The 26,398-nt window shown below is 39.6% G+C and overlaps 1 protein-coding gene across 4 annotated transcripts in view; it reads left to right on the top strand.

Annotated features, from left to right (window-relative positions):
* Positions 1-9,499: 9,499 nt before the first annotated feature.
* The window catches only part of ryr2a (ryanodine receptor 2a (cardiac)), a 113,357-nt gene continuing 96,458 nt past the window's right edge, over positions 9,500-26,398 (top strand). For all 4 annotated transcript variants that reach the window (XM_042082563.1, XM_042082562.1, XM_042082561.1 and 1 more), the window contains exon 1: positions 9,500-9,633. In XM_042082563.1, the coding sequence (XP_041938497.1) occupies positions 9,586-9,633 (48 nt within the window). In that variant the 5' untranslated portion in view covers positions 9,500-9,585. The remainder of the gene's footprint in view (positions 9,634-26,398) is intronic.

Raw genomic sequence — 26,398 nt, 5'->3', positions numbered from 1 at the left:
GGAGCGAGCCAGTCGCATCACAGCTCCTCTGCCTCAGGACAGTAGCAAAAGAGAGCGCGCGGCAAGACACAGACACAAGACACAAAGGTACATTAAACAAACATGGCATGCCTGAAATATAACACAAAACAAACACATCAGACAGGGAGCGAGCCAGTCGCATCACAGCTCCTGCCAATCAAACAGGTAAACCACGTTTAAATGCATTCAGTCAATTCACCAGTATGAAAGTCTGTAAGCTAACTAGTTAACGTCGCTACACCTGCAGCCACGTTAGCAGACTCTAGCATGTAGAACTGAGGCAATGTGCATTGTGTAACGAGCTAACATAAAAACAGTGATTTAAATAAACATAACTCGTATATAAGGTGTGCAACACCAGAAAACAGTTCTATGTGAAAAATGCACCATACAAGTAACCATAAAAGCATAAATAAAAGATATGATGTATTGTATGCAAGACTCCACATACCTCTGCCTCAGGACAGTAGCAAAAGAGGCAGAGAAGGGGGCTACATGAACACTTAAGGGGTCTTCAGCGTGGGAACCGACCCCTGCCACACCCAAGCCATACCTCCCTACAACCTACTGTACCACAGTGGCGTGGGAAACTACAATAGAACTTGTAGAAACGATGGGGGAATTCAGGGAAGCATAATTAACCCTGCTACAGATGCATGAACTTACGTGCATGAAATCATGGGCGGATTATAAACTTTCAGGCCCCTGGGCCCAGATGTATTAAGGGCCCCCACTAATTGTCGTATATGTGGGAGGGTGGGTTTGGGGGTCCTCCCCCAGAATGTTTAAAATTTGTTTGATGTGATTTCCTGTATTCTGGTGCATTTTGGGGATGGCCAATATTAAATTCAATCAGATTCATAGCCTACATCCTGATTTGTTGATAATGAGGCAATGATTCCATGCAAAGGCTTGGGCTTCAGGGCCCCCTGACCCCTTGGGCCCCTGGGCCTGGGCCCGGTAGGCCTGTTCAGTAATCCATCCCTGCATGAAATCATGCGATAGCTTACTTAACACAGCCAAGGCTACCGTCGGTGCATTTTAATAGTAGCCTAGTCTAATAAGCTATACCAGCTTGTCTTTAAGAGGGGAAATTGTATAGCCTATAACATTAGCTGAGTCACATATTTCATCATAGGCTACATCATGAAACCAAATAGTGTTACAAAGGCGAACACTTTAACAGGGGCAATTAATTGGGCATGAATCATTGTGCTGAACGGTATTTGTCAATCAGCAGAAACACACACGACATTTAAAGGAACCGTATGCAAGACATGTATTTCAATTAATCATAAAATGGCCCTGATATGTCACTAGACATTAAGAAATCATGTTCATTTCAAATACTTATATCACTGACAACAGTAGTCCGGCCAAGATATTGTCATTTAAAAAGTGAAGTTGCAGCACTCAACTAATGTTGATGTTGTGTTTTGTCTTGTCATGTTGTGTTTTGGCCTGATGCACCACCCTCTACCTATCTACTAATCACAAAGTCAGTAGTGTTTCGGCATCTGGGTTGGCAACCTTGAGTCAGGGGGGAGGGGGAGGGGATACACCGCTCTACAGTAATTTGAAAATGATTGCAGTACCAGTTTTGGCCACAATCTTACATACGGTTCCTTTAAACTGTTGATAAGTTGTGCACTATGGAAACTGGTCTGTAGGCTAACATTGGACAAATAAATGACACTGACTCGCCATATCCTGACTCAGGAAAAAAAACATTGTCTTGCTTCGCAAACTCAGCAATGAAATCATAGGCCAGTTTGCAGGTAGCCTAACGTCTTTCAATTCATAGAAGGGAGAGCCCTTTCTCTCCTGTGACATTGAGGTGCGCAAATAGTTTTTAATAGCCTAGCCTGTTCAACTTCGAAAAGCTTTGTTCACCCGATGCCAGTCACTGATCGCAATTTCAAATTTCGGGAAGCTTCGTTCAATCTTTTTAAGTTTTAAGTGCAGTAGGCCCATATCTGCCCCTTTGGAATTATATCTCGAGCCTATTATAAGGTCCAGTGCGTTATGTCCTGGGATTCGGACGTGCTAAAAAAGAAAAGAAAACACTTTTTTTATAGATGGTTATGAGAAGCAATATGAGTCTGAACACCGTGTCATTCAGACTCAACCCTCTTGTTGATATTTTTCGTTGTTGTTTGAACGTCGGCAAGCAGGCATGTTGCGGTTGCAATTTAAGTGAAATTTCTACAGTAGGCCTACAACATGCAACATGTTTGTTAGGCTGAGCTACTGTCAATGCACTTGTACAGGTAAATGTTCAACAATTGCTGGTGTACAGGCTATAATACATAGCTAAATCATTTGTCCAGCTGTTTAAAAAAACGCAAAAGGTGCTTTGATATCTTTTTCGTTTGAATGCATTTTTTGCATTATTTTGAATATGACTCGCTCCAGTCTCAACAGCACGTCTACTTTTTCCACACGCATCTAAGTTCTAACACAAATATCCCCTCTCGCTTTCTCTCCCTGCGCACAGGGCTTTCTTAAAGGAACTGCACCATTTTACAACAATTGCATCTACATTTTCATATTAGGATGTTTTGTCTGTTTAAGTGTAAGCTTAAACTACCGTGATCAATTTAAGTACCCTTGGGGTACAAGATATACCCCACGGGGTATAAGATATATAAACTCACGCTATTGTATTATCATATATGTTTGGTAATGGCTCACAGCGTCATGGAAGCAGTTAAGTCAAGTCGCATCAAAAATAGTAGTGGCAGAACTCCCAAGTGACACCTTGTGGTTGTTTGTGTCAACTGCAGTTTGTGCCATTTCTGCTGAGAAAATGGGGTGTGTGATTCATGAAGGAACCCGTCCAAACTTAACTGGGACCCACTGTACCTGTGTTTATAGCCTCCTATGTTTATTGCAGGTGAGACATGGAAAAGCAGTTTTAGAGAAATTAGTTAACCTATGGAGAGTGACGGCCTGGTTCATGAAGGGCAGTTATTTGAATGTGCGGTGGCCTTACACACGTAAAACAGAGTGAAATAGCATTTTGTATAGAAACATTATATCATTGGATACATGTATTATTCTAGCTATATAGCCTAAACGGCATAGTGCATGGTATTTCCAACCGCGAGATACAGCACTTCACGATGACTGCAATGAGTAGTTAACAGACAAGACGCAATCTATCTGAATATCTGCAATCTATCTGAAAATAACACCTATTTGATTTGAAGCCCATTATTCATGTAACATATTGTGTGTTAGTGTAGGCTAGCTTAAACTGTGTATGCTATGTTTAAACTGTATTGCGAGTTTAATGTCAGCATGTCGACTTTAAAGTCGACACGTCGAGATTAAAGTAGATATGATATTTCAACTTTATTCTCGAAATGTCGAGTTTAATCTCGCCATGGCAAAAATATTTTTTTCTTCATGTGTGGCCCTAATACTCCGTCGTACATATCTGCCCTCTACATGTGTGAACTGTAAAAAAAAGGGGCCTTTTGCCTTTTTAAAGTTTACTGAAGCTGCTACACCATCTCAGGTTGTATAGGTTTTGTATAGGTCTCAGGTTTTATATGTGGGTGGGGAAGGGGTGAGGTGTGTGTGTTGGGGCAGGGGTGTAATGGTGTGGGTGGGGGCGGAGGGGGGGGGGGGGGTACATTTCGATATCCACATCCAATTTCTCAACATCCCCTACTGACAACCCTTCACTCAACACCACCATCTACAGGCTATAATTCCACCTTGAAGACAAAAGAACAACAATGCAAAGAAAAGGTTATTGAAAAGCATAAGTGAGGGGATGGCTACAAAAAAAATTCAAGTCACTGAACGTCTTCGGTAGTTCAGTAAAATATATCATTAAGGAATGTACGGAATATGGCAAATGTGCCTCTGCCTAGAGCAGGCTGTCACCACAAACTGAGTGACCGTTCAAGGCACCAAGGCACCTATGATCAGTCTGAAGTAGTTAATAGCTTCAGCAGCTGAGATGGGAGAAACTATGCATAAAACTTTTGCTCGAGTTCTTCACCAGTCAAAACTATGGCTAAGTGGCAAAGCTCTTATTAAATCTCAAAGTTTGCCCAAAGACATGTGAGACTCTAAGGTCAAATGGAAAGATTTGTTATTCCAAAATTGAGCTTTTTGGCCATGAGACTAGATGCTCTTTTTGGCGGACAGCACTGCACTTAGGGTTAATTGGCATTTGACGATGTGTACAGTAAAACATTGCGATAGACGACTGTAATTACCATATGTCTACAGAATCCAATTTTACATTTTCTACATAAAATTATAGCTTACAGTTACACAGCATATTATAGGCTATATATATATGACCTGATGAAAGTGGACAGCTAAGACATAGGCTACCGAAGTTGTGTGCAAGATCTGCTCCGGTGAAATCTGTGTGAATGGACAGAACCAATCTGAACACTTGCATGTGCACCCCAGTACCAGTGTTTTAGTCGAGTCACTATGCCTCGAGTCTTGAGTCCAGGTTCGAAAAAAAAAATCCAAGTCGTGTCCACTACTCTTCCGAGTCAAGTCCCCCAAAAACATAACTGTAGTGGCGCAGCCACTGGCGGCCAAATGGCGGCCACTATGAACTTTCATATGCATTTTAAATGATTCATTCCCGATGCTGTGTGTATTGTTAGTGTATGTAGAAACAGATGGGTGCACACATGCTTTGAAAACCTCAAGAACCATCTCATCCATCCATCCATCCATCCATCAAACATAAGAAACAACTCTGTTTATTGAAAAAAAATGTTTCAATTCAATGAGATTGTCTGTTCATGGATGTCTATTTTAAAGGGCCCTTCTGTAACTCCAGTCATTTCTTCGCTGATTTCTCACTTTTGTTGTCGCATTTTTCTCTACGGAACTCCCCCTACAGCTTTGGGCTGCATATTTCACAACACTGCTGTAAAAACCTCTTAACCTCCTCCGCAACCGTCTTTTTGGTCTTTTCGCTGGCTCTGCCATGATGAACATCTAAAAAATGAAGCCATCTAATAGCTAGCCAGCATGGCTAATCGGGGCTTGAGGGGGACGTGTGTATGTCCTGAGAATTTTAAGCATTTTGTGTCTCCCGCTCGTTCTCACTTCTCACGGGACTTACTGATTCAGACACTGCCGGGATGCTAGTGCAGATCTTGCAAGGCTGGTTTTCCACTAGGAGACCGTAGAGGGAGCAGGGAAAGCCACCATTCTCGCCTCAACAGGTCATTTAACAATCACAATGATATATATTCAATCACAATGAAAATATTGCATAGGGGGGCCTTTAAACACTGTCAAGATGTTGGGAGAGCGGTAATTTTTGAAGGAATCTGTCTTCCACTGTGGTAGCTCTGCTTGTGAAGGAATTTGCTTTTTGAAGGAATTTGTCTACCACTGTTTCGCCCTCGTGTCCTGAACCCACCACCCTACACACTCATGGTGGGTTAGGACACATTTCACAACCAGGGACACCAACAAATACAACTCCAGATTCACTTTGATAATTCACGTTGTATCACATAACTACAAAGCCTGTAACACCTATGGTCGTGGCCAAGTTGGGTCACACTCCCATCAACAGCCATGGGAGGGGGCCGTTGGAGCTTGAAATCTCCCATTAATATTTAGTGTCCCACTTGGCAATAACAGGTTTCTCAAACAAACACGGCAGTGAATTTAAAGTCTGAATGTTTCTCCAGGTATAACAACCCTGGGTCAGGTTAATTTTACAACCACCATAGTTTTACAACACCCATAAACTCCCAGAAATTCAAATGGTTCTCTTTGATCCTCTGATCCTGATTCTTATTACAAAGCTAATATAGAAAGAAATAATATAGAATATGATCTCTCACAAGTGACCAATTAGAACTATGGACTGGTACCCAGATATGTATGATGTGTACCCATCAAGAAGTACATAAAGTACATACAATTAAAAAAAAAAAACATGGACAAAAACATTGTAGAAATAATCAAGTAAGATAATGCAACACAAGGCAAAGTCTCAGACAGTTAGTTCAGTTCTATGATTACACATGTTTGGTTGAAAGGGTAGATATTACTCTCTCTTAACTCAGTGGGTAAGCTAGTCCTCTAAGTGATTCTGACTGGGAAAACTGTTTGGCCAGTCTTACAATGTCTACATTGATAGTACATTGATAGTGTTTTGTGAGCGGGAAAGATCATAGCACATTAAAGAGCTTGGCTGCCTCTATTATTAGGTATGGTCTAATGTTCCTTAAGTTAGCCAGCCAAGTCTAGAATTATGATTCCAAGAAGTGTTTCTTGAGTTCAAAGCTCCACCAAGGCAAATGGCTCAATGGCTCAAATCATTCAGTGTTGGTGAAAGTGAGACCACAATTTCTCAAGGTGTCCCATAAATCAGAGGTGCTTCCAGGTTCTTCACAGGTTCTTCCATTGGTCCATGTTACACCTTTTCACCAAGTTTAATGTGATTTAGTGCATAGTTTTTGTGTAATTCTGGACACAGATTTTGTGCATTATGCCATTTGGTGACAGTGATGACTGCTTGCAGCAATCTTATTTTTTGTCTGTTTCATTAACTATAATGTGTTGTGCTTTATAGCCTTGTAATAAATATAACATTGTCATTTCATTATTTGTACCCTGCTACTTTTGTTTTGTCCTGTTAGATGTTTTGAGGGATATTTCTTTGTGTTTTAGTGTAACATATTGCCCCCATAGTTATCTGTTTTTGTCCAAACTTGTTAAACTTTTTGCATGACTATACGATTGATCATGAAAATTGCCTTGAAAGTTTTGTAGGCCTATTCCCATCTGTGGAGGATTTTCTTTCATATTTGAAGTGTACTTGTATATTGCCCAGAGGCGGACAGAGTACACAGCTTCATTACTTGAGTAAAAGTACAGATACCCTTTGCTAAATTTTACTCAAGTACAAGTAAAAGTAACAGTCAGATGTCTACTTAAGTAAAAGTACTGAAGTACTTGAGTATTAAGAGTACCCTACATTTTCTAAATATTGCATTACTACTGCCACAGTGCTTACATTTATGTACAGAAACGTCCTACATGGAGTTATGAAAAATGTTAATGTTAATACCTTGGAGAATGTAAAAGGAATTGAAAGTAAAATCAAGTCATTTTCATCTTTTTACCATGTTGCCAGGGATGGGCAGTATTTCTAATACATGTATTTAAAATACGTATTTTAAATACAAAATACTATTTTCTAATTGAAAACTATCATTAACTTGTTCAGAAAATTGAAATAGTCTGGCGAGGTGGGGCCACAGGTTGGCACATTCCCAGGATGGACCTGCTGCGTCTTCATCCAGACTTTGGTCATACTTTGGATGTAAATGGATATCTTGCCACCAAGACAATCCCTGTGCAATCCCCGAGAACAACTAATGAAGACAAATCTGCTGCAAGACATTTAAGATCAGTTTAACTACCATAATGTCTTAGCATTATTATGGGATTAATGTTAAATTGTTTCTCCAAATTCTGTGTGATAACAGCAAATCCGAAATTAGACTTCTTGTGTTCATCTTGACACTGCCAATCATAGTCACAACCTTTTTTTTCCAGGAAGCACAACCAGGGGCGGACTGGGACTGGCATATTTGGCCCAAGCGGCCCTCAAATCACTCGGGCACGCCTAATTAAATACAAAATCTTTGTATTACCCTTAAATACACTGTCATGGAGCACTGAAAGTGATGTAGGCCTCATTGGCTATCACTCTGACTGATCAGGGGTAGCCATGGAGCACATGACCTCCATATTCAAGTAGGCTATACAAGCAATTATTAAAGAGTTTCTGCTTGAATTCAAAGTATCATTTCAAATTATCCAATAGGCTACATTTAAACTATACAATGCTCAATTGACAGCAGCACCAAAAAATTACTGAAGCCTATGTGTAAAGAGTTAATTTACCCAGATTGTCGTAGACATTAATGTAATTTATACCAGTTATCACTGTAGGACAACTGAAACAACACAAAATAAACAGGGCTGTTGCTGGAAATATTTTATTCCTGTATATACTGCCTACTGTACCTACATTGCTGGTACATTTTGGAACAGTATAGCTACAAGCATTTTGGAACAGTATAGCATATTATATAGGTTATAGTTGACTTGTGCATGACTTGACGTTTTGTAGCCTACATTTCTGTCAGTCTACAGTGTTTTAGCCCATCTTTACTATGATAACCCTTCCAAGATAGAAACCTTATCTACTTTGAGAGACCAACCACCACTCATGCAATCAATGTTGAATTTTGGCCATCTGACGGAAACTGATTTCTGAATCAGTTAACGTCGATTTGACACTTTTGCTGTCCAGGTTTGCAAATCATTCATTTAGAAAATTTAAATTGCGCTATTTGTTATTATAATCACAGCACGACCTTACTATGTTATCATTACCATATCATTACATTATCGCAATTAATAAGTCATCATAATCATCATCGTCAGGCGTCAGCATGGCATACATAGCCTACCTGCTCCACCACTGAGTTCTTATCATGTAGCCTCAACTAGGCTCGCTCGCACTCTCCACCACCTGCACTGTCCCTCTGCTCTGTAAGCTTGCTTACATCCTCGTTCAAACTCAACGAACTTCAACATGTTGCTGACATGCTAGCCTACTTGCAATATTGTATTTTTGAAGCTTCTACATTGGTGTTAATTTTGCACAATTGTCACTAGGCCTACCGGCAACCGCCGCAATTTCGTGTAGGCAACTTCGATTAATTTTTGATGCGCTCACAGAATCCTGGCTCTGAGCCAAAATTGAAGGGGTGGGGCCTGACGTGAGCTGTTATTGGATCACTCCAGTGTCAATATGAAAATGTAACCAATGGGCCGCTGATTGTCCTTCCTGTGGGCCGATCGTTGGGCAAAATAATTATATAGCCTATTCTATCAGCCCAAAAGGTGCGTCGGCCCACCGGGAAAATGCCCGGTATGCCAGATGGCCAGTCCGCCCATGAGCACAACTGTTTTTAAAATGTGTTGTCTAGTTATCTGTAAGTTGCTGTCCATGGTACTTTATTCACAGTGCTTCAGCATCATACAGGGTGGGAGGAATGTTAATTGCTTTTGAAAATGTAAAAAAATGTCATGCATCATCATTAAAACTGGGGGTTCACAGTCTTGCTACTGACGAATCAAGAGAACATTCCCTGGAAGTATGCAGAACTTCTTTTTTATTAACTTATTTAGATGTAGACCGTTTGGCGTAGCTTGCACGTTTAGCTTGCCTTGGACACAAAGTAAAGAAGAGTTCTGCGTTTTGGTTATGAGCCATTATGAATTTATGCTAGTTTAGCCTACTTCAGGTGTTGCGACAAGCTTTAGGCTATTTCAGCCTTTTTCCAGAAGAGGGAGTTGCACGTTTGGGTTACAGTAGGCTAGGCTACATCCCACATACACCTGCACAACTCCTCCCTTTGATCATTCCATCCACCCAATAAGCGGGCGAGGAGAGACGTTGCCTACATTACTATAACGTTTTGCCTGCCACCTTAGATTCGACTCCATTCGGGTGTAATCTACTGTCTGTGGGTAACCATGGCTGAAGGAGGAGAAGGCGAAGATGAAATTCAGTTTTTGCGAACCGTAAGTACCCTATACTACCGGCGACAGCCAAATTAATTGATATGTGAAAAGTGTTCTCAGCCGCAATCTGCAGCATCACGCGTTGTGAACTGTCTAGGCAAGGGAGTTGCCGCTGGCTTTTTTTCATCACCTGCCTATTAGCCGTCCTCTAAGTTATTGTTGTATCCAGTGAGTCGTTTTAACCGCCACTAAAAACCAGTCATTTTCTATTTACACTGCGGTCATATGAAAAATAATGTTGCAGCTGCTGTGTGTTGTTGTCTGCAAGATAATATCGTGGCAGAGGATGTCTGGCTTGCTGTTAATCACACTGTCTAACCTCGACAATATACAGCAGAGTGCACTTAGATAACATAAGATGCACTATAGGTTTAAGTCATCTGCACTGGGGAAATTGCTGTCCGGTTTAAGACTGCTTCATCTGTTTGCATTGCGTCGCTCCTAAAATCCTGAGCAGCAGGCTACTGCAGATTTAGCCCCGTTGGCCAGCGTAGCACACTGAATGATTCTGTGTCTGATTTAAGCTTAGATTGCAAGCGAACTCATTTAGATATGATTCCTCTGGTTGCAATGTAATGAATAGCTAACAAAGTGATGGAATAGGCCTAATTAGTGGTTTTGTTAACTGACGTTCTACCGCCGCAGTTCCCGCAACCGCAGTCTGTTATGGTATTGATGCGCCCGCGCGTGTGTGTAGGCTATTTGTGCGTGCGTGCGTGCGTGTTTGTTTGTTTGGTATAGCCTATGCCGTTTGTTAACCCTTCCTTTAAATATTCATATGTCTTTTTTTAAAGCACTGATTGTTTTCAAACAATTGCTGAAAGTTCGAGCAGCAGCTCCGGTAGGCTAATCGTGGTTTAAATGGCAGTGCCATTTCATAACTGCACCCCTCCCTCCGCCGATTTTGCACCATTAGTGCTAATGCAGAATTCCAATGTAAATCGATAACTCCCTACGTCTCCTTTTCAGCAAGGTATGGGGAGGGGGAATTGAGATTTAGCCTAGCCTACATGCGATCCAATACATTTACGAGATTTCGAGTCTATTATGACAACTTAGTCATTGACATAGCTTCATTTGCTGCACCCAGGTTCTGGTCGCGTGAAAATAAACTGTTGCTGTCAATCAGGATGACCACGATGTTATTTGTCTATATTCAAGGCAATTCACAGTTTTTCAACAAATGCGTGCAATTCGTGTGTAGCCTATGTCGTCTAACACATTTGAGATAAACCAACTGGTTCCGAAATGTTTGGTAAACGTATCCTAAGTGCAGCCAACAGTCACTGCATTTTTGTGCAAGCCTTCATTTGGGCCTAATAAGCAAATGCGACCTTGCTGGTCCATGTTTAATCAATAAACTTGACAACGCGAGTTCTGTCAGATAGCCTATAGGCTAACAATAGGGAACATGGTGATGAAGTGGGTGTTCTTAGCCTGCATTATGCAAGTTGTTTTTGACTTTGAGTAGGTTATTTCATTTAAAAGAAGCCCATCTAGCAGCTGTTATATTCCTATTTGTTTCCACTGTTTGTCCCTCTGGCAGTCAGAGATGATCCATGGCAGGAGAGGAGAATCCTATTTCAGTTGATGGAGACAGTGAGGACCTACTGGACCTGCTGCACATAATTGTCTGATTTAGTCTACTTAACAATTACAACAGGAACTAGCATTAGAATGAGCTCTAGCACTGCAGCATGACTTTGATCCATCACTGTTGTAAGCCCACATTGCTCTCTTTCTTCCTCCCTCACTCTCAATCTCGCTGCAGTGCCCTGTTACATCATTACCACAGATCTACATGGGGGACTTAGTGTGCCATTGGTGGTGCTGTAAAGTTGTTATTTTAGGGAATGTTTTGCTTCATCTTGAATTCAAGGATAGCATTAGGCAATTGCTGGTCTTACATTCTGCATTAGTTGAAAATATTGGTAAATTCTACTGTTGCATAGTGCATATTCCAATAAATCCTGAAATATTGACAAATACTGGCATAAAATCAGGATATTTAATGATTTAAAATAAGTAAGTAGCCTATGCCATATTGTACAATAGGCTACTGATTGAGCACAAGCAGCTTGGATTAGCCCAGGTAGTAGTATTTTTTTTCTTGCTTTCAAATACTGAGATTGATAGAGTCTTATATAGTTAATTATCACTGCAGTATAGGGCTCCCAAAGGATACTTGCAACCTGAGGATACCCCCACCCACCCACCCACAAAAAATGTGGAGATCGAGTATTTAATTATCTGGCATACAATGCGATTACTAAAATAAGAATTTAATATAAATTCTAAAATGTAAGAAATATTTAATACAATTGTAAAAAAAAGTTAAATAAATTAAATAAATTAAATAAACATAAAGAGATTAGCATGGCCACATAGCCTAAACAGAATTTTCTGATTACCTTAACCCAAATAAGGTCATACACAGAGTAATCAATAATCAAATCACGATGTGGAGTACTCTGATAGTTGTATATTAAGTTGTTTTGTAGACATGGATATAGATGTACTGGATGTTTCTCGATCAGGGTAAGCACTTATCATGCTTGCATACCTCAAAATTAGTGATTATGTTGGATAACTGTATCATATTTTCTTAGTAATGAGGTCTAGATTTCGTAGCAGCACCTGGAGAAAAAAAGGTGCAGAAATATAAAACAAATATCATCCTCAATCCACATTGTTTTAAAACTACACCACCTTGACATATACTGTAGTATTAACAAAATGACTCAGTATCTGGGCATCTGGCTCTCTATCCTGGCTAACACCAAACATATCCTCAATTAAGGAAAGCGGTGGCAACTCTAGAGAAAGTAACCTTCCATCAACTATAATATCTATGGTAATATATACATAATGGTAATATATATATAATGGTACTATACGACTGCTAATGTTTTGTGCATGCAACCCCTTCCACACTGAAATCACTAGAAGCAGAACCTGTGCACAGTCCTTTTTGTCTGTACACTTACAAATTCAAACTTACTTTGTTTTATCATAGTGACCCTTTCCATAGTTTCACAGAAGTGTAATGACATTCTGAGTCTTGTAAGTGGCTCAAAGTAGCGATTTACTTTGCTGTAGCGAGCTTAACCCCAAGGCTAATGCTATATTTCTTTGTAAATGCATAATCCGGTCTTATTAAAAACTACTCCAATGAATGCCGTTTTGGTCCGCAACAAAGGTTTACACTCCAAAAAATAGACTAAGGTCTAAGTTGTTCTTGAGTCGTCCTTTAAGCTAAAATTTGGAAATTTGGTTTGCTTACTTGGCTAAACTTAGCTAAAGTTCCATTTGGCTCACTCAACAAATTGGCCACCAGCAGGAGCCAATGTGACTTATCAACCTTACTTGATGTCCAAATAGTTTAATAGTTTAGTCATTGTTTGTATGGAGAATCGACAGTCAGGAAACAACATATGTAGACCTACTTTTGCTGTTACTTACTTACTTACTTTATTCAGGATACAAAAAACGGTCCATAGCACATACATAGCAACATAGCAAAAGACAAATACAAAGCAAAACACATACAATAAAAAATGACTACAACAGTCCACAATAGAGTTCCACAATACACAAAAAGAGTGTTCAGATATTAGCATATACACTAAAACGCCAATAGTTCCACAGTCTTGAGGTGAACCTAACCATACTCATTGCAGGGTTCACTAGTGTTGCAATTATGCTGTTGAAGGACTCAGTCTACACATACTGTACATCTGTTCATGAGATTCTTGAGTACAGCAGGACAGGTGGATAGGCTACATCAACACTTACAAACATTCAGCTTGCACTGCTCCATCGTGGCACTTTAAGCAGCAGCCTCATGCCATTATTATATGCCACACTGAATTTCTGCATATTGCTTTTTTTATAGCACCACCACAAATGGGGAGAGTATATATTGAGCTGCCACAGACAATGAACACATACTAAATTTGCGATTCAGCATATTAGCTTGTGAATACAGTACATCATATAACACTGTCTGTGAATGTCATCATTAGACAGGTCATCAGTTATATAGTGACCTCATCACACACTTTAAGGACAGTACCACAGTACACATTTTTGACATTTGCAGACGTTGCTACTACTGTTTACCACAGCCGCTTTCAATTCCAAAACTGTAGCATCATCCCCTCTTGTCGATGATTTGTTTTGTGGTCTTTTGGGCCCCCACCGTCAACTTCAAGGCAGCGCTGACTGGAAGGTGCTAGAGTTATAGGCAAGGGTTAGGGTTTGGATTAGGTCCCTTGAAGTTGACGGTGGCAGCGCTGCTTGAAGTCGTACAGTGGTGGACCAAAAGACCATCAAGCTCACTGATTAGCCCTACATTTCTGGGGTTTGATGGAAATGCTACTGAATTATGGTGTTCCAGACTAATATCTCCCTGAAAGAAAATCTAGGTGGGCATGGCCAGACTATGAGTAGACTATCTCAAACATTTGATCTGAATCGACTGCATCTTATTTTCTCATCCAACAGCAAGTCCTTAATTACCCTTTAATTTGATGGTCGATAACAGTCAAAAGTCCCTCTACCTTTATTTCAGACGAGAAACTCACAGATGGAAAGAGAATGTATTTATTGATGTAAGTAAGTACAAGGTAGTATGCTTGGTCTTGGAGGCCTAGATCTGCTCAAGACGCTGCTGCTGCAGAGCTGCGTAAACAAAGCTGCATGAGGAATACTATTTTTGCTGAAGAATGCTGCTGCGTGAGAACATAGCAAGCACAACAAGCATAGATCGGAATCAAAAAGACACCCCTATCCTAAGCAGATCTATACAGGTGGAGCTGGGAAGAGGAGGGAGCAATTTAGAGCGGTCATCTCACGACTGTGTGAGTCTGACATCGGACTGCGGATTTATAAAATACCTCAGCAATAGAGACAAGAAGAGCCTGATTGGTTAACGTCACGACCAATTAGCAGCGTCACTCAGAGTTTCCCGTATTAACTAGTCATTTTTTGGATTTGCTACCACGTAAACAGCACATAATTTCAAAAGGCTAATTCATTGCATAGTTTACATTTTAAAACATTTCTTGTGTTTTACACAGACGTAGCTAAGTGGTATTAGATCCGTAGCCTAATAACAACCACTTAATTGTCTAGTTCCGCTTGGCCTTCAAGTGTTTCAATGATGCATGTGTGATGCATATTGTTGGGTTTCCTAGCATGTGGTTACACATAGAATGTCGGGGTATGGTGTACTATATTCACTACCAGTCAAAAGTTTGCAGACACTTAGACATTTCCATTCCACTCCATTATAGACAGAATACCAGCTGTGTTTTTTTTACTCAGGGAAGCAGTTTTCAGATTACATTATGTGCTTACATAATTGCAAAAGCTCTGTTGTCTGGTGTTTTCTCAGTAAGCCTTTTAAAAAATATCAGACTAGTAAACAGAAAGTGCCTTTGCAACATTGGATGAATGGTTGCTGATAATGGGCAATGTAGATATTGCATTAAAGATCAGCCAGTTGAGAACCCTTTTGCAATTATGTAAGCATGTATTTTCCCTTAAAAGAGCATGGATTCCGCAAAAAAAATCACTGTTAAATTCTATAAAATCACAATTGTTTTATTTTAATTTTAAAGATGCTCTAAGCGATGTTGGGTCACTTCTGTTGACGTTCAAACAAAACAGAGAGCTAACTCGCCCCTCTCTCCCGTGCAACTGAAATTCTCCTAAACGCGCATCTCGTCTGTGATTGGTTGAAACAGTTTATGTTTCATGGTCCAGGCTGGACCAGGATGTTTTTGTTGCCGTTTTTGGAGGCTGGGCTGTCCACAGAAACCACATTTTTACAGTGTATTCAGGGGACAGGCAACTAGCAGATGGTGAGGAGATGTTTGCTGAAGCCTATGTGACAAGAAATGTTTTAGCTTAGAAACCACATAACATCACATAGAGAACCTTTAAGTTTTATGTGCAGGTCTTGTAAAAACAAACAAAACATCAAAATTGGTTTGACACACATTCAACTTTATTGCAGTAGGCTATGTGCACAAAACACAGGGAGAACAGTTTAGCCTACATTGGAACTTCCCGTCTTTGCAAATTAGTGCCAGGCTGTCATGAACAAGAAGTACCTTATAAATTACAGTTAAACCAAGTGGACGCCATCTGCTTCGAACAACAAAGGTGTGAATTTACCCGCATCTTACCCTTTTGTGTTCAGACATACTTTCACCCGCGTGACATCCAGACTTAGTACTAGGGGTCAGGTAGGGTAAGGCCCAGGTGATGTCTAGGGGACAGGTAGGGTAAGGCCCAGGTGATGTCTATGTCAAATAATGCTGAACATTGTGTTCAGTTACACTTTACCATAAGTATTAGGTATCTACATAAGAGTGACATGACACTGTCATGAACGTGTCATAAACATTATAAACAAGTCATTAACAAGTCACAACTTTTAAGACATAACGCTTCTGTCATTAAGTGTCATTTGGTTTTTGTCATGACAGGTAAGGGTTCATGTGCCATGACAGCGTCATGTCACTAATATGTAGATACCTTCAAGTAAATTGTTACCTTGTGTTCATACATACAGCCCACCCGTGTAACTAGATCATGTCCAGATTGCAGTATGTCTGAAAGGGGATTCAGTGCATAGACACTGAACTCTGCATGTATAACACTTTGAAGAGCAACATGTTTTGAAAATTGACCTTTGGGGTTGGATTAAATAAATGATGAGCAAATATATGTTAACCTTTTACTGATCTGGTCTTGTACCAGGGTTACAAATGGTGAAATAATTTAGAAAGGTCAGGTATTTTGTTAATTTACCCAATGAAGTAGTGCCTGGATTGAGAGGATCTTTTGTGAACACATTGTTTTCAAGTAATTTTTCACACCTTGGTCAAAACCTCAGGTCATATTTACACTGCCTGGCTAAAAGCGTTTTTATTATACGTTTTAAAAACATTTAGTTGGACCCCCTTTAGCTACCATTTGCCTTGATGTTGTTTGGACTACCTTATGCAATGATAAAATATTACAACATTTATTTTCATATGGTGCACAAGGTTTTCAGAATAATGCCATGATGAATGTGCACCATAATCAAATAGGAAAAAAAATCATTAGCAGATAACGATAGTGTTTCATGTTGTCATGCCTGTTAGTCATTTGTGTGCCCACGGTCCTCTCTTAGTCATGCTGTGAAGAGTTTCTTTGTGCATGTAAAGGCCAACCTGTGCAGCGTGAGGAAAGAGATCAATTGATCAATGATAGAAGCGTGCCAGGATGAACCCAGCTATATAAACCGCTATTGAATTTGCCCTGTAATTACTCTCCCAAGTAAACGGAAAAAGACTTGAGTGGATGGACGGGTTTGTTTGCCACATTTATTGGCATATTCTCTAGATTTATTCATTTATTATTAATTTACCATCTCCCTTGTAGTAAACATGATTATACTTATTTAATAGACAGCAGAGAGTCCCAAGGCCTTTCAGACACACCCTATGGGGTCGACAGTATTTCAGTGTTTGTCATGATGCTATTTCACCATGCCACAATGTCTATTTTGGGGAAGTGCTGTGTTTGAAGGTGCACTCACATTTTTAGTTCTCTGTAGATACAAGCATAGCCTACATATGTTGGAGACTAGTGCACTGCTGGCAGAGGCCTCAGAAATCACTGTAAACAATATTATTTGTTTGCAATAACAGTTTATCAGATAATGCAGTATGTCCATGTCTTGGTATCTTTTACAAAATCAAAAAAGTAACATGTCTGTGGTGTATGTTGATTGAATGATTTTGAATACAGATTGGAGAAACAACCAAATACAGTAGCCATTATGGTTGGGGAGTCAGGAGTTTACTTTAATAGTAGAAGAAGTGTGCTAGAGGTGGGGTTTTATTTCAGTAGCAGTAATGACATCACATTATAAAATAATTTGGAATAGGATGAAAAAGGTAACTACATACCAGAGTCCTCTACAACACCAGCAAAATAATCAACAGAATGTGCATGTTCAGTATGGTGTAATGTGTATGCAGCCCTCTGGCATCACCGTGCTCACTCTCTGAAGTGGAGTACCAGTGAGTAATGCAGCAGTGATGTCATCACATCTGACTGAATAGCAATCATTTATTTAAATATTTATTTAATTTTTGGATTCTATTACAAAATAAAATAATTGTTTACAGACATGTCAATACTACATGTGAAGAATATGATAAACATTGTAATTTACAAGGCTGAATCCATAAACAGTTTGTCATCAGATTTGCCATCAACAAATAGAGCCATGTGAGAAGGCTTTCATAGGCATGTAACCTGATCTCACCAGCATTGTGTCACTGATGACCAATAGTCCAGTACCTGCTGATAGATCTGTGGATAGGCCTGAAGGCTCTATAATATTTCACCTATGTCTTTGTAGTGAAGTGGAGAGAAGGTGTGGGCTGGGTGTTTAGTGCTTTGCTAACCAGCCTCTCTAGAGCACTTTAGTATGCGAGTTGGCGGGGTACGCATTGTATAAAGTGGTTTATTTCCCACGCCACACCAAACACCCACCACTGGCCTATATGCTGCAACTGAGTGGGAAAGAGTCAAATACAGCCATACAACAGGAGAACCATTGTGGGTTGCTGACTGTAATAAAACTAGTACAAGCCCTTAGCAGGTGGCTGTCCCAACACTGTGATGTAGTATGACACTGATATGCGTGCACGTAGGGTGCAAGATGCACTTTAGTGAGTCTGCATTTATAAAGTTAGGTTATGTTTGCATACATTTTAGGTGATTTATATAATTTATATCTAGATTGCTAGTCTTCGACAAGAACTCCATAATGCTGCTTTAAAACTGAATTCATAATGGTTAGTTGAAATCTCTGTTAGCACTAAAGCTTAATTTATCTTTGTTTATCCTTTCCGTTGTGATGTCATTCTCTATATTCAAAGGCAGGCTTTTTATTATCTTAGATAATGGCTTAGGCCTGTTTTACTGTTTACATGATGCATTATTCAGTGAGTGTCAATGAACTTATTAGTTTTAGAGCAACACTGTGCAGCATAGACCAGTAAAGTTGATCCAAAGCAGCACTTAACTGTAGTCTACTCTACACCGTGTCAGTTTTGATACAAATGTTGTTATTTTAGTCATAGCAAAGATTAATTGCAGGGACCCTGTTATTGTACTTCACAATCCTTACGCCCGACTCAGACGCTTGCATTGCATTAATGCTTGCTGCTGGGTTTTCCTGACGTTCAGGGGTGTGTACAGTTGTTAAGTCAGATGTCATGGGTCTAACAGCTTTCTTGTCCAAGAACATTTACTAGTGCAACCAGCTGATTTTGACAACCTGTAAACCTTGTCACCATCACCTCCGTTTTAGTGAGGGTAAAACAAATCGCTTAAAGGAAAACTATTTTTCATATCTATGTTTCTCGATGTCACTGTCGGTACGGAAAAGTACTGGAGTAGCCTACTGTCGGTACGAAAAAAACGGCTGTTGGCTGCAGCTATTCCAGCTAGATAGTTTTAAATCTTTTTTTCCCGTTTGCAAACTGCCAAGAGAAATTCCCTGAAGAATAAGATTTGCAAACAGATTGCATTACCACCATCTGCTGGACTGAAGTGTAATGGCAAGTGTACCCTGTAGCCTCGTTCTGGCCGCCGGGTGAATAAGGCAAATAGATTTTCAAATAGGCTTTTCAGTCTTTTATTACAGCGCCGTGTTGGCGAGAAAATCAGCCTGTGAGAACTACTGTGAGGCTGCTTGCTCTTGTTCTGTTTACTCTTGTACGAAGAACACCCCAAATGTTACAAATGCTGTAGGTTGGATCTAGCCTGACGAGCCAGACCCACATCAAGATGTAGGGTCTGGGAACTTACCATTGGCACTAATCAATCCGAGGGGCGGGATAAACGGTTGTCTTTTTCAAATTTCCTCTGCACGCAATAGAATAGCGCTTCAACTCACGAGTCCCATGCATTTTCCCACCAGCGGAGGTAGTTGGCTAGTTGATCAAACTTTTGGCAATTTTAAAAAAGCTTAATTCGAATCGCGATTCAAAGACCGCTGTTCGCCAGCAGCAGCAAAGCAATCTATGCTTTCTGGTAGAGCACTTACACGCATACGCAGAACTGATCGAGCAGGCGGTATGGATCGGGTACTGACACCATCTACTGAACTCTTTGTCATCTTTGTTGATGTTCAGAGATGTCTTTGCTCATTTGCATAACTGATTTGATTGGCTGGCATCTGTGTTGCTCTCCGTTGGTGCAGCCAAAGTTTATTTAGAGGCAAACCAGCGCAGCCACAATAGGGATATAGTGGTTCCGTTCCTATCAGAGAGCAAAAACAATATTATCAAGCCATATCAGCGAAGTTATCGCCCAAATATATTTTTCAGTGTGTATACAGTAAAAATCTATGAAAAAAAACTATGAAAGTTTCAGACCCTATTTTGCCTTCTCATAGTAGTCGTATGACTTTACCCTCTGTTACTCACCATAGCATGGTTTGTTTATTAGCCTTGTTAGCTTTGACACGTAACACTGCCAGCTCTTCATATGAGTAGAAGCACAACACAAGTTACCCTAACTTAAAGGTAATCACTACGCTGTTTACATCGCTCTCTGTCATTACAAAAAATGTTAAGCCAGTCAATCAAATTACGATCTGTTTTGATCTGTTAGAGATGTAGCGTTCAAACCGGTAACGTCACGTGCAACTGTAGTTCGTTATCACAATGTTACAAAAATGCTTTAAACAAATCATACTGGTCCTAAAAATAAAGTATGATCACCAGTAGCAATAGAGGTGACCCCAATGCATATCATATGGAAGCCATTCCCTTCCCGATGTGGACCGAGATATCATTTTTCTAAAAAACGAGCTATGGAGAATCCCATTCGCTTCGCTAAGCTTTAGAAACACAACCAGTAGGGGGCAATGAGATCACTTTCCCTCCCTATACACTTCGGCAACGGATGACGTAAGCCCATGTAAAGTGAGAAGCGTCTCTTGTCAACACATTCAGTGGAGGTGTGTGAGAGTACCGTTACTGAGAGAAAAGCTGCACTCTGGGTTCCCTTTCGTCTCACCTAATCTTCTAGATGGTAATTAGATGGTCTTTTTACTCACCTCAGTTACCACAAGGGATGTGTACCTTGGAGAGGAGAAGGACAAAGAGTGAAATAATCTAAATCTAACCATTTTCTGACTTTTTGAAGTTATCTGCTACAAATTTCCAAAATCTTTTTTATGTTTAAACATGAACTAATTCACTTTGAATGTATGTAAAAGTCCTTAAATCTCCTCCTTTAAAGGCAGAATGGATTCTGATCTGTATGGAGGGTAGGCCTACAGTGTAAGAAGCCAAAACAATTATTAAAGTGGTTCCTCATTGGCGGAAATGGAAGAAAAAATTATTGTTCTGCAGTAGTTGGAATTGTTTAAGCGGATTTGAGATTCTGACAAACTGACAATTTTCCAAAACTGACATTACGTTGTCTGCATTCATTATGAAGTTGACAGTGTTGTGTGTAACGCATTACAAAGTATTTGCACTAGCTTTGCACCAAATTTCGGAGGAGCGCCTGTTTAATGAAAGAGTATAAGGCTATAAAATAAGCCCTCATATATTTTGTGTTCACCTATATGCCCAAGATGTATTGAGGCTATGTTATTTGATATGGTTTCATAGGGCTTTAGTGGTGGTTTTGAAGCCTATAAGCCCAATGTTTTCTTGTCAAGTGCTCTGTTTGTGGCATTTTTTATAATAAAGAGCACAAAAGAAATACCTGTTATGTCCTCCATAGTAGAACTTTATGTAGGTTCTGTGGGTTCTGCCCAAAGTCGAGCAACATAAAAGTAATGTAAAAGTAACACGTAATGTAAAAAGTTACTTTCCATAGAGGGTATCTAAGTGAAGTAACAGGTTACTTTTTTGAGAAGTACAGTAACGAGTAACGAGCAAACACAACTTTTTAAAAGTAACTTCCCCAACACTGGAAGTTGATAGTGGTAGTAGCCTATCCAGATTGGAGTGTGTAAGCGTGAATACGTAAAATTGAAATGTACAGTATGTAACTGAAGGCACACAAAAAATGATTTGTGCACAAATGGGAGAATTCAGCTGCCTTTGTTCCCAGTGTACACTTATTACACTTATTATCACTTATTACAGTTTTTGCCCATTGCTTACACGCTAAACATGAATGCTTAGACCTTAGACCTCAATACTGTACCTAAACTTCTTGTAACATACCTTATACACAGTGTAACCATAGCTTAAACACATTTTCTGCTTGGCACATTGTTTGCAAATCTGGGTAACACTGTACTTGACGGATGAGTTAACTCATAGCAGCGGTCATAAACTGCACATAAAGCATTCATGACTGTTTCATGAGACATGACTCAACATTCATACCAAACCTTTAATGAATGTGGAAGACAGAACGACGACAACTTGTCAAAATAAAAGTCCAACAATCGCAAAGCAGCATTGCCGTTTTTGTTCCAAACCTCTTACCTGATCACATCACATCTGAGTCAATGGGCTACTCCAGTGCCAAAAAAACAGAACATGGTCAAGCAAATAATTTTTGTTTCATAAAAATGTATTTAACGATGTAACTTTTGCAGATGATTTCTTATCTTTTGCTACTGGGAATGTCCAACCATTCCAGGTTAAACAAATACGGGTCAGCTGAATGTAGGCTAGTTTACCTCCCAGTGTTAAACTCCGTGATTACGAATACTTCACAACTTATATAGTAAAGTGACATTCGATGTAGACTTCATAAGATATTCATGAAATATTTACAAAGGATGGAGAGAAAAACAGCAATGCTGCTTTGCTATTGTTGGACTTTTATTTTGACAAGTAGTTATTGTTATGTCTTCCACATTCATGAAAGGTTTGGTCTGAATGTTGAATCATGTCTCATGAAACAGTCATGTGCAGTTTATGACAGCTGCTATGTGTTATGAACTCACCCGTCAAGTAAAGTGTTACCCAATATACTTATTGCGAAACACTACACATGGTTTCTTACAGTAGACACTTAGAAATTTCCTGCTATCATTGGGAAATCACTTCCATTCAAAATGTAAAACACATCTGGTAATTGGTAATACTCACACACGTACCTGAAAACACTTACAGAGAAAACTGAACACCAGTCATTCTGAGACTTAGCACTACAAATAGACCATTGTGTTCAATAGTGTACTTTTACATTGAGTACCCGTGTACAGTTTTGAACTTGCCTCTTTACTCCCCATTTCTAAAACCTACTTATTTTCAGTGTGCCAATGAAAAGTACATGGCCACTAGCCACATGCCTGCATGCATCTTTTGCAAGCAATGGAGGAGGTATGCAGAGACATTAATGTGGGGTCAGGTCAAGGTGAAACATGAGGTGATATTATCCCCATTTCTTAGCCCACAAGGATATTGTTTGATGTAGATGAGGTTACTGTATGTGGCCAGATTCCAATTGAAGTCAGGATCTATAGACCTGCCTGCCCTATTCGTTGCAATTACTATATATTTTGTACAATTACATTTTTGTGGAGTTATTTTTTGTTTAATTTTTGTTTTGTTTACAGTACAGTAACAGTACTGTATTGATTACATTGATTATGTGTGTGTGTGTGTGTGTGTGTGTGTGTGTGTGTAAAAAAAAAAACAACAACACTAGAACCTGATTACTGGAGCATTTCTATTCTTGAGTTTCAGAAAAGACTGTGTAAGAAAATTACAATACAAATAGTAAAGATAGCAGTGTTTTGTATAAAGCACATCAGTGTGTTGCTGCTGATTTGAAAGAGTAATTCAAATGGTGCATGTGTGAATGGATTGTTAAGTTTTGATTGCATTTTCATTTGGCATAGATGTGAGTGGTTTGACATAATGAGCCAAATTCTGCAAAAAGTGTGTGTGCAATAGGCAAAAACTGTTCACTCACCATATTTTAAACCAGAGGTGTCATGGCAACCACTACTATGGTGTTGTGTACAGTATGCTCCTATATTTCTCAATTGATTCTAGTCCTATGCAGCAAGCAGTGCAGCAATGGCCACACGCTTAGATTTAGGCTTTAAGCCTAGTTTTGCTGCTTGTCATAAGATGTAAGCCATTCCCTCTGTGCAACTATGCATCAGGGTTTTGCCTGGATTTTATGTGCATACATCACAATCACATTTACATAGGCTAATTATTTTGAAAGGAGCATAGTTGCATTACCATCACAATTTTCCAACTCCAAGTCAAGTCTGTTTATTTAGAAAATGACTTATTTAACAGTGTTGAACAATTTTCAGGACCTAATTGACAATACAACTGGCAAGTTACTTCATCCAAGATTGCCCTGAAATATATTTTTCTTTTTGAATTCAAGAATGTTCTACTCTACAGTGGGCAATGAAAACAAAACCCTCTCTATTTAACCCATCCTCTACATTTTGACCTATTCTATAATTAGGAACAGCGAGAACATACACTTGGAACAGGAGCAGTGGGCAGCAGCAGTGCCGTGCCTGGGGAGCAGTTGAGAGTTAGGTACCTTGCTCAAAGGCACTTCAGGTGCAAATGTTGAGGGGAAGGAAAGCACTCTTCATTCACTACTAGCCCTATCCACATTTTTAAATTGTATCATACTTTCAGAGTATCAGGATATCGTACTTTCAGTCAGGATGTCGAACTTTCAGTCATAAGCCACGTCTCTAACCTTTAGGCCATTGCTGGCCCCAAATAGTTTACACTGCAATCTAGTGATACTTTTTCTACATCAACATTACAAACATTCATGCCGGAACTGAGCTAGCCCTGGAAGCAAATGTAATTTGCTGCCGCTAGGGTGCATCTAGATTTTTAGGCTAGAACTGAGCTACATTTTGCAAAAAAAGATACAGTGTATAATCAAAGCCTGAATAGAACCCACCTGTTTATTTCACTCCTCTTACAGTATATGTTGAAAAATCACAATAAAACCCAACAGACTTCACTGCCATCTGTGCAAAGACCTAAGCTGTGCTAAATAATTTAACATTAATTTACCAGCTTTGTCAGAGTGAAGGGGTTTCTGGTAGCTTCACAATCTGATATGTAATATATCATGCAAATTGCACTACCTATTAGATCAAAGAAAATTATTATCTCGCCTTCAACAAATTGAGAATAATAAACTGTGGTCTGCTAGATCTAGAGTTGTTAGTAGTTAATCTGTGTGTGTGACTTCAGTGGCTCTGTGTGCACTGTGTACCTACCTACTGTATACCTAAAACTCATACCGGAGTATATTACTTGTGGGCTGTTTTAGATGGGTGCTCAAAAGTTGAATTGCAATTTTATGCACAGTAATGCCATGACAAATTTTAAATGTCAGAAATGGTATTAGAAAGTCAGACCTTATTGTTATTGTTAGCCTGGAAGAACCCTGTACAGTATGTCTGTCTGGCAAAGAGGCCATTTACTCCCATTTCCAAAGTTCCTAAAACCCGGGCACCAATGAAGCAGGCTTAACATGATGACATCAAACCAGTTTTTGGAAAATGTTTGTGGTGAGATGTTTTTTTTTCCCTTATTGCTCTGATTGGTTTTAGGTCTATCCAATTGCATCAGGAGGCATTTTGATTGGTGTTCGTTGGTGACGCCCCATGGAAATGGGAGGTGAATGAGTCTTGTCCAGACCCAATCTCAATTTCAAGTGAGATAAGGTCTGGTGCTAACCAGGCTAGTTTATTGTTGATTTGCAAATGCTTTTATCCAAAGTGACCTACAATATAAGAATGATGATGTATAGAATAATGTAGACCGCTGTAAGATGGCTATAAGAATAGGGACTCTCCTGAAAATCCCCATATATACAGTTATAGTTATAGTTATAGCAATAGTGACCAGAGTTACAGGAAAAAAAACTATCTTGGGGTCACCAAGTCTCCAAAAAACATCAAACACGTCTTTCATGCTAATAGATAATTTAGAAGGCATGCATCTCCTGCCATTTAATTGCAAATGGATGGAGTTTGCAAAAATCTACTGGGACCTTGCCTGGGATGGTGTTCTTTGGTTAGGTGTTTTTGGCAACAAACAGTCCAAGTGGGTTTGATGTATAGAAGGTTGACGATAGTGGAAAGAACCTATGCTTATGCATACTGATACGTATGGTGGAGCTTCTGTGATGTTGTGTCTGTTTTTCCTCCAAAGCCCAATTGAAACCTCGTTAGGGTGCATGGCATCATGAAATCCATAAAATACTAATTGAAATCTGGCTGCCTCAGCCAAGACACTAGAAATGGGTCATGATTTGACCATCCAGCAGGTCACTGATCCAAAGTGATCCAAAGTATATTTGAAGAGTTCAGATGCAAAAGCCTCTAAACGCCACCTCCATAAAAAATGAGATGATTGTGAGTGAATGCTCACACATAGTATACAATAATCAAATAATTTAGCTTCAAAGCTCGCCAAATACCACTCTCTTCCTGGTCTGAAATATTGATTTGTAGTCAAAAACCTATAGGAACCTGATCAAGAATGCTCATTTAAAAGAAAAATGGGTCAGACTGATTTAGAGGATTTTGTATCCGAACTCTTAATTTTCAGATCAACACAAAATCAAGCTTCTGCCATGGTCTTCTCAGTCCTCTAATCTGGGAGGTATTCCAGAAATGAGCTTTAACAAACTCAGTCTAACCTTGATTTCTGGGTTGATTTAACCTGAGATGGGGAAACTCTGGGATTTAATTTTCAATACT

The sequence above is a fragment of the Alosa sapidissima genome, chromosome 24, assembly GCF_018492685.1.
Source record: "Alosa sapidissima isolate fAloSap1 chromosome 24, fAloSap1.pri, whole genome shotgun sequence".
In the NCBI taxonomy this organism is placed as follows: domain Eukaryota; kingdom Metazoa; phylum Chordata; class Actinopteri; order Clupeiformes; family Clupeidae; genus Alosa; species Alosa sapidissima.
The sequence above is the reverse complement of the archived record's forward strand: the minus strand, read 5'-3'. Positions and strand labels throughout refer to the sequence as shown.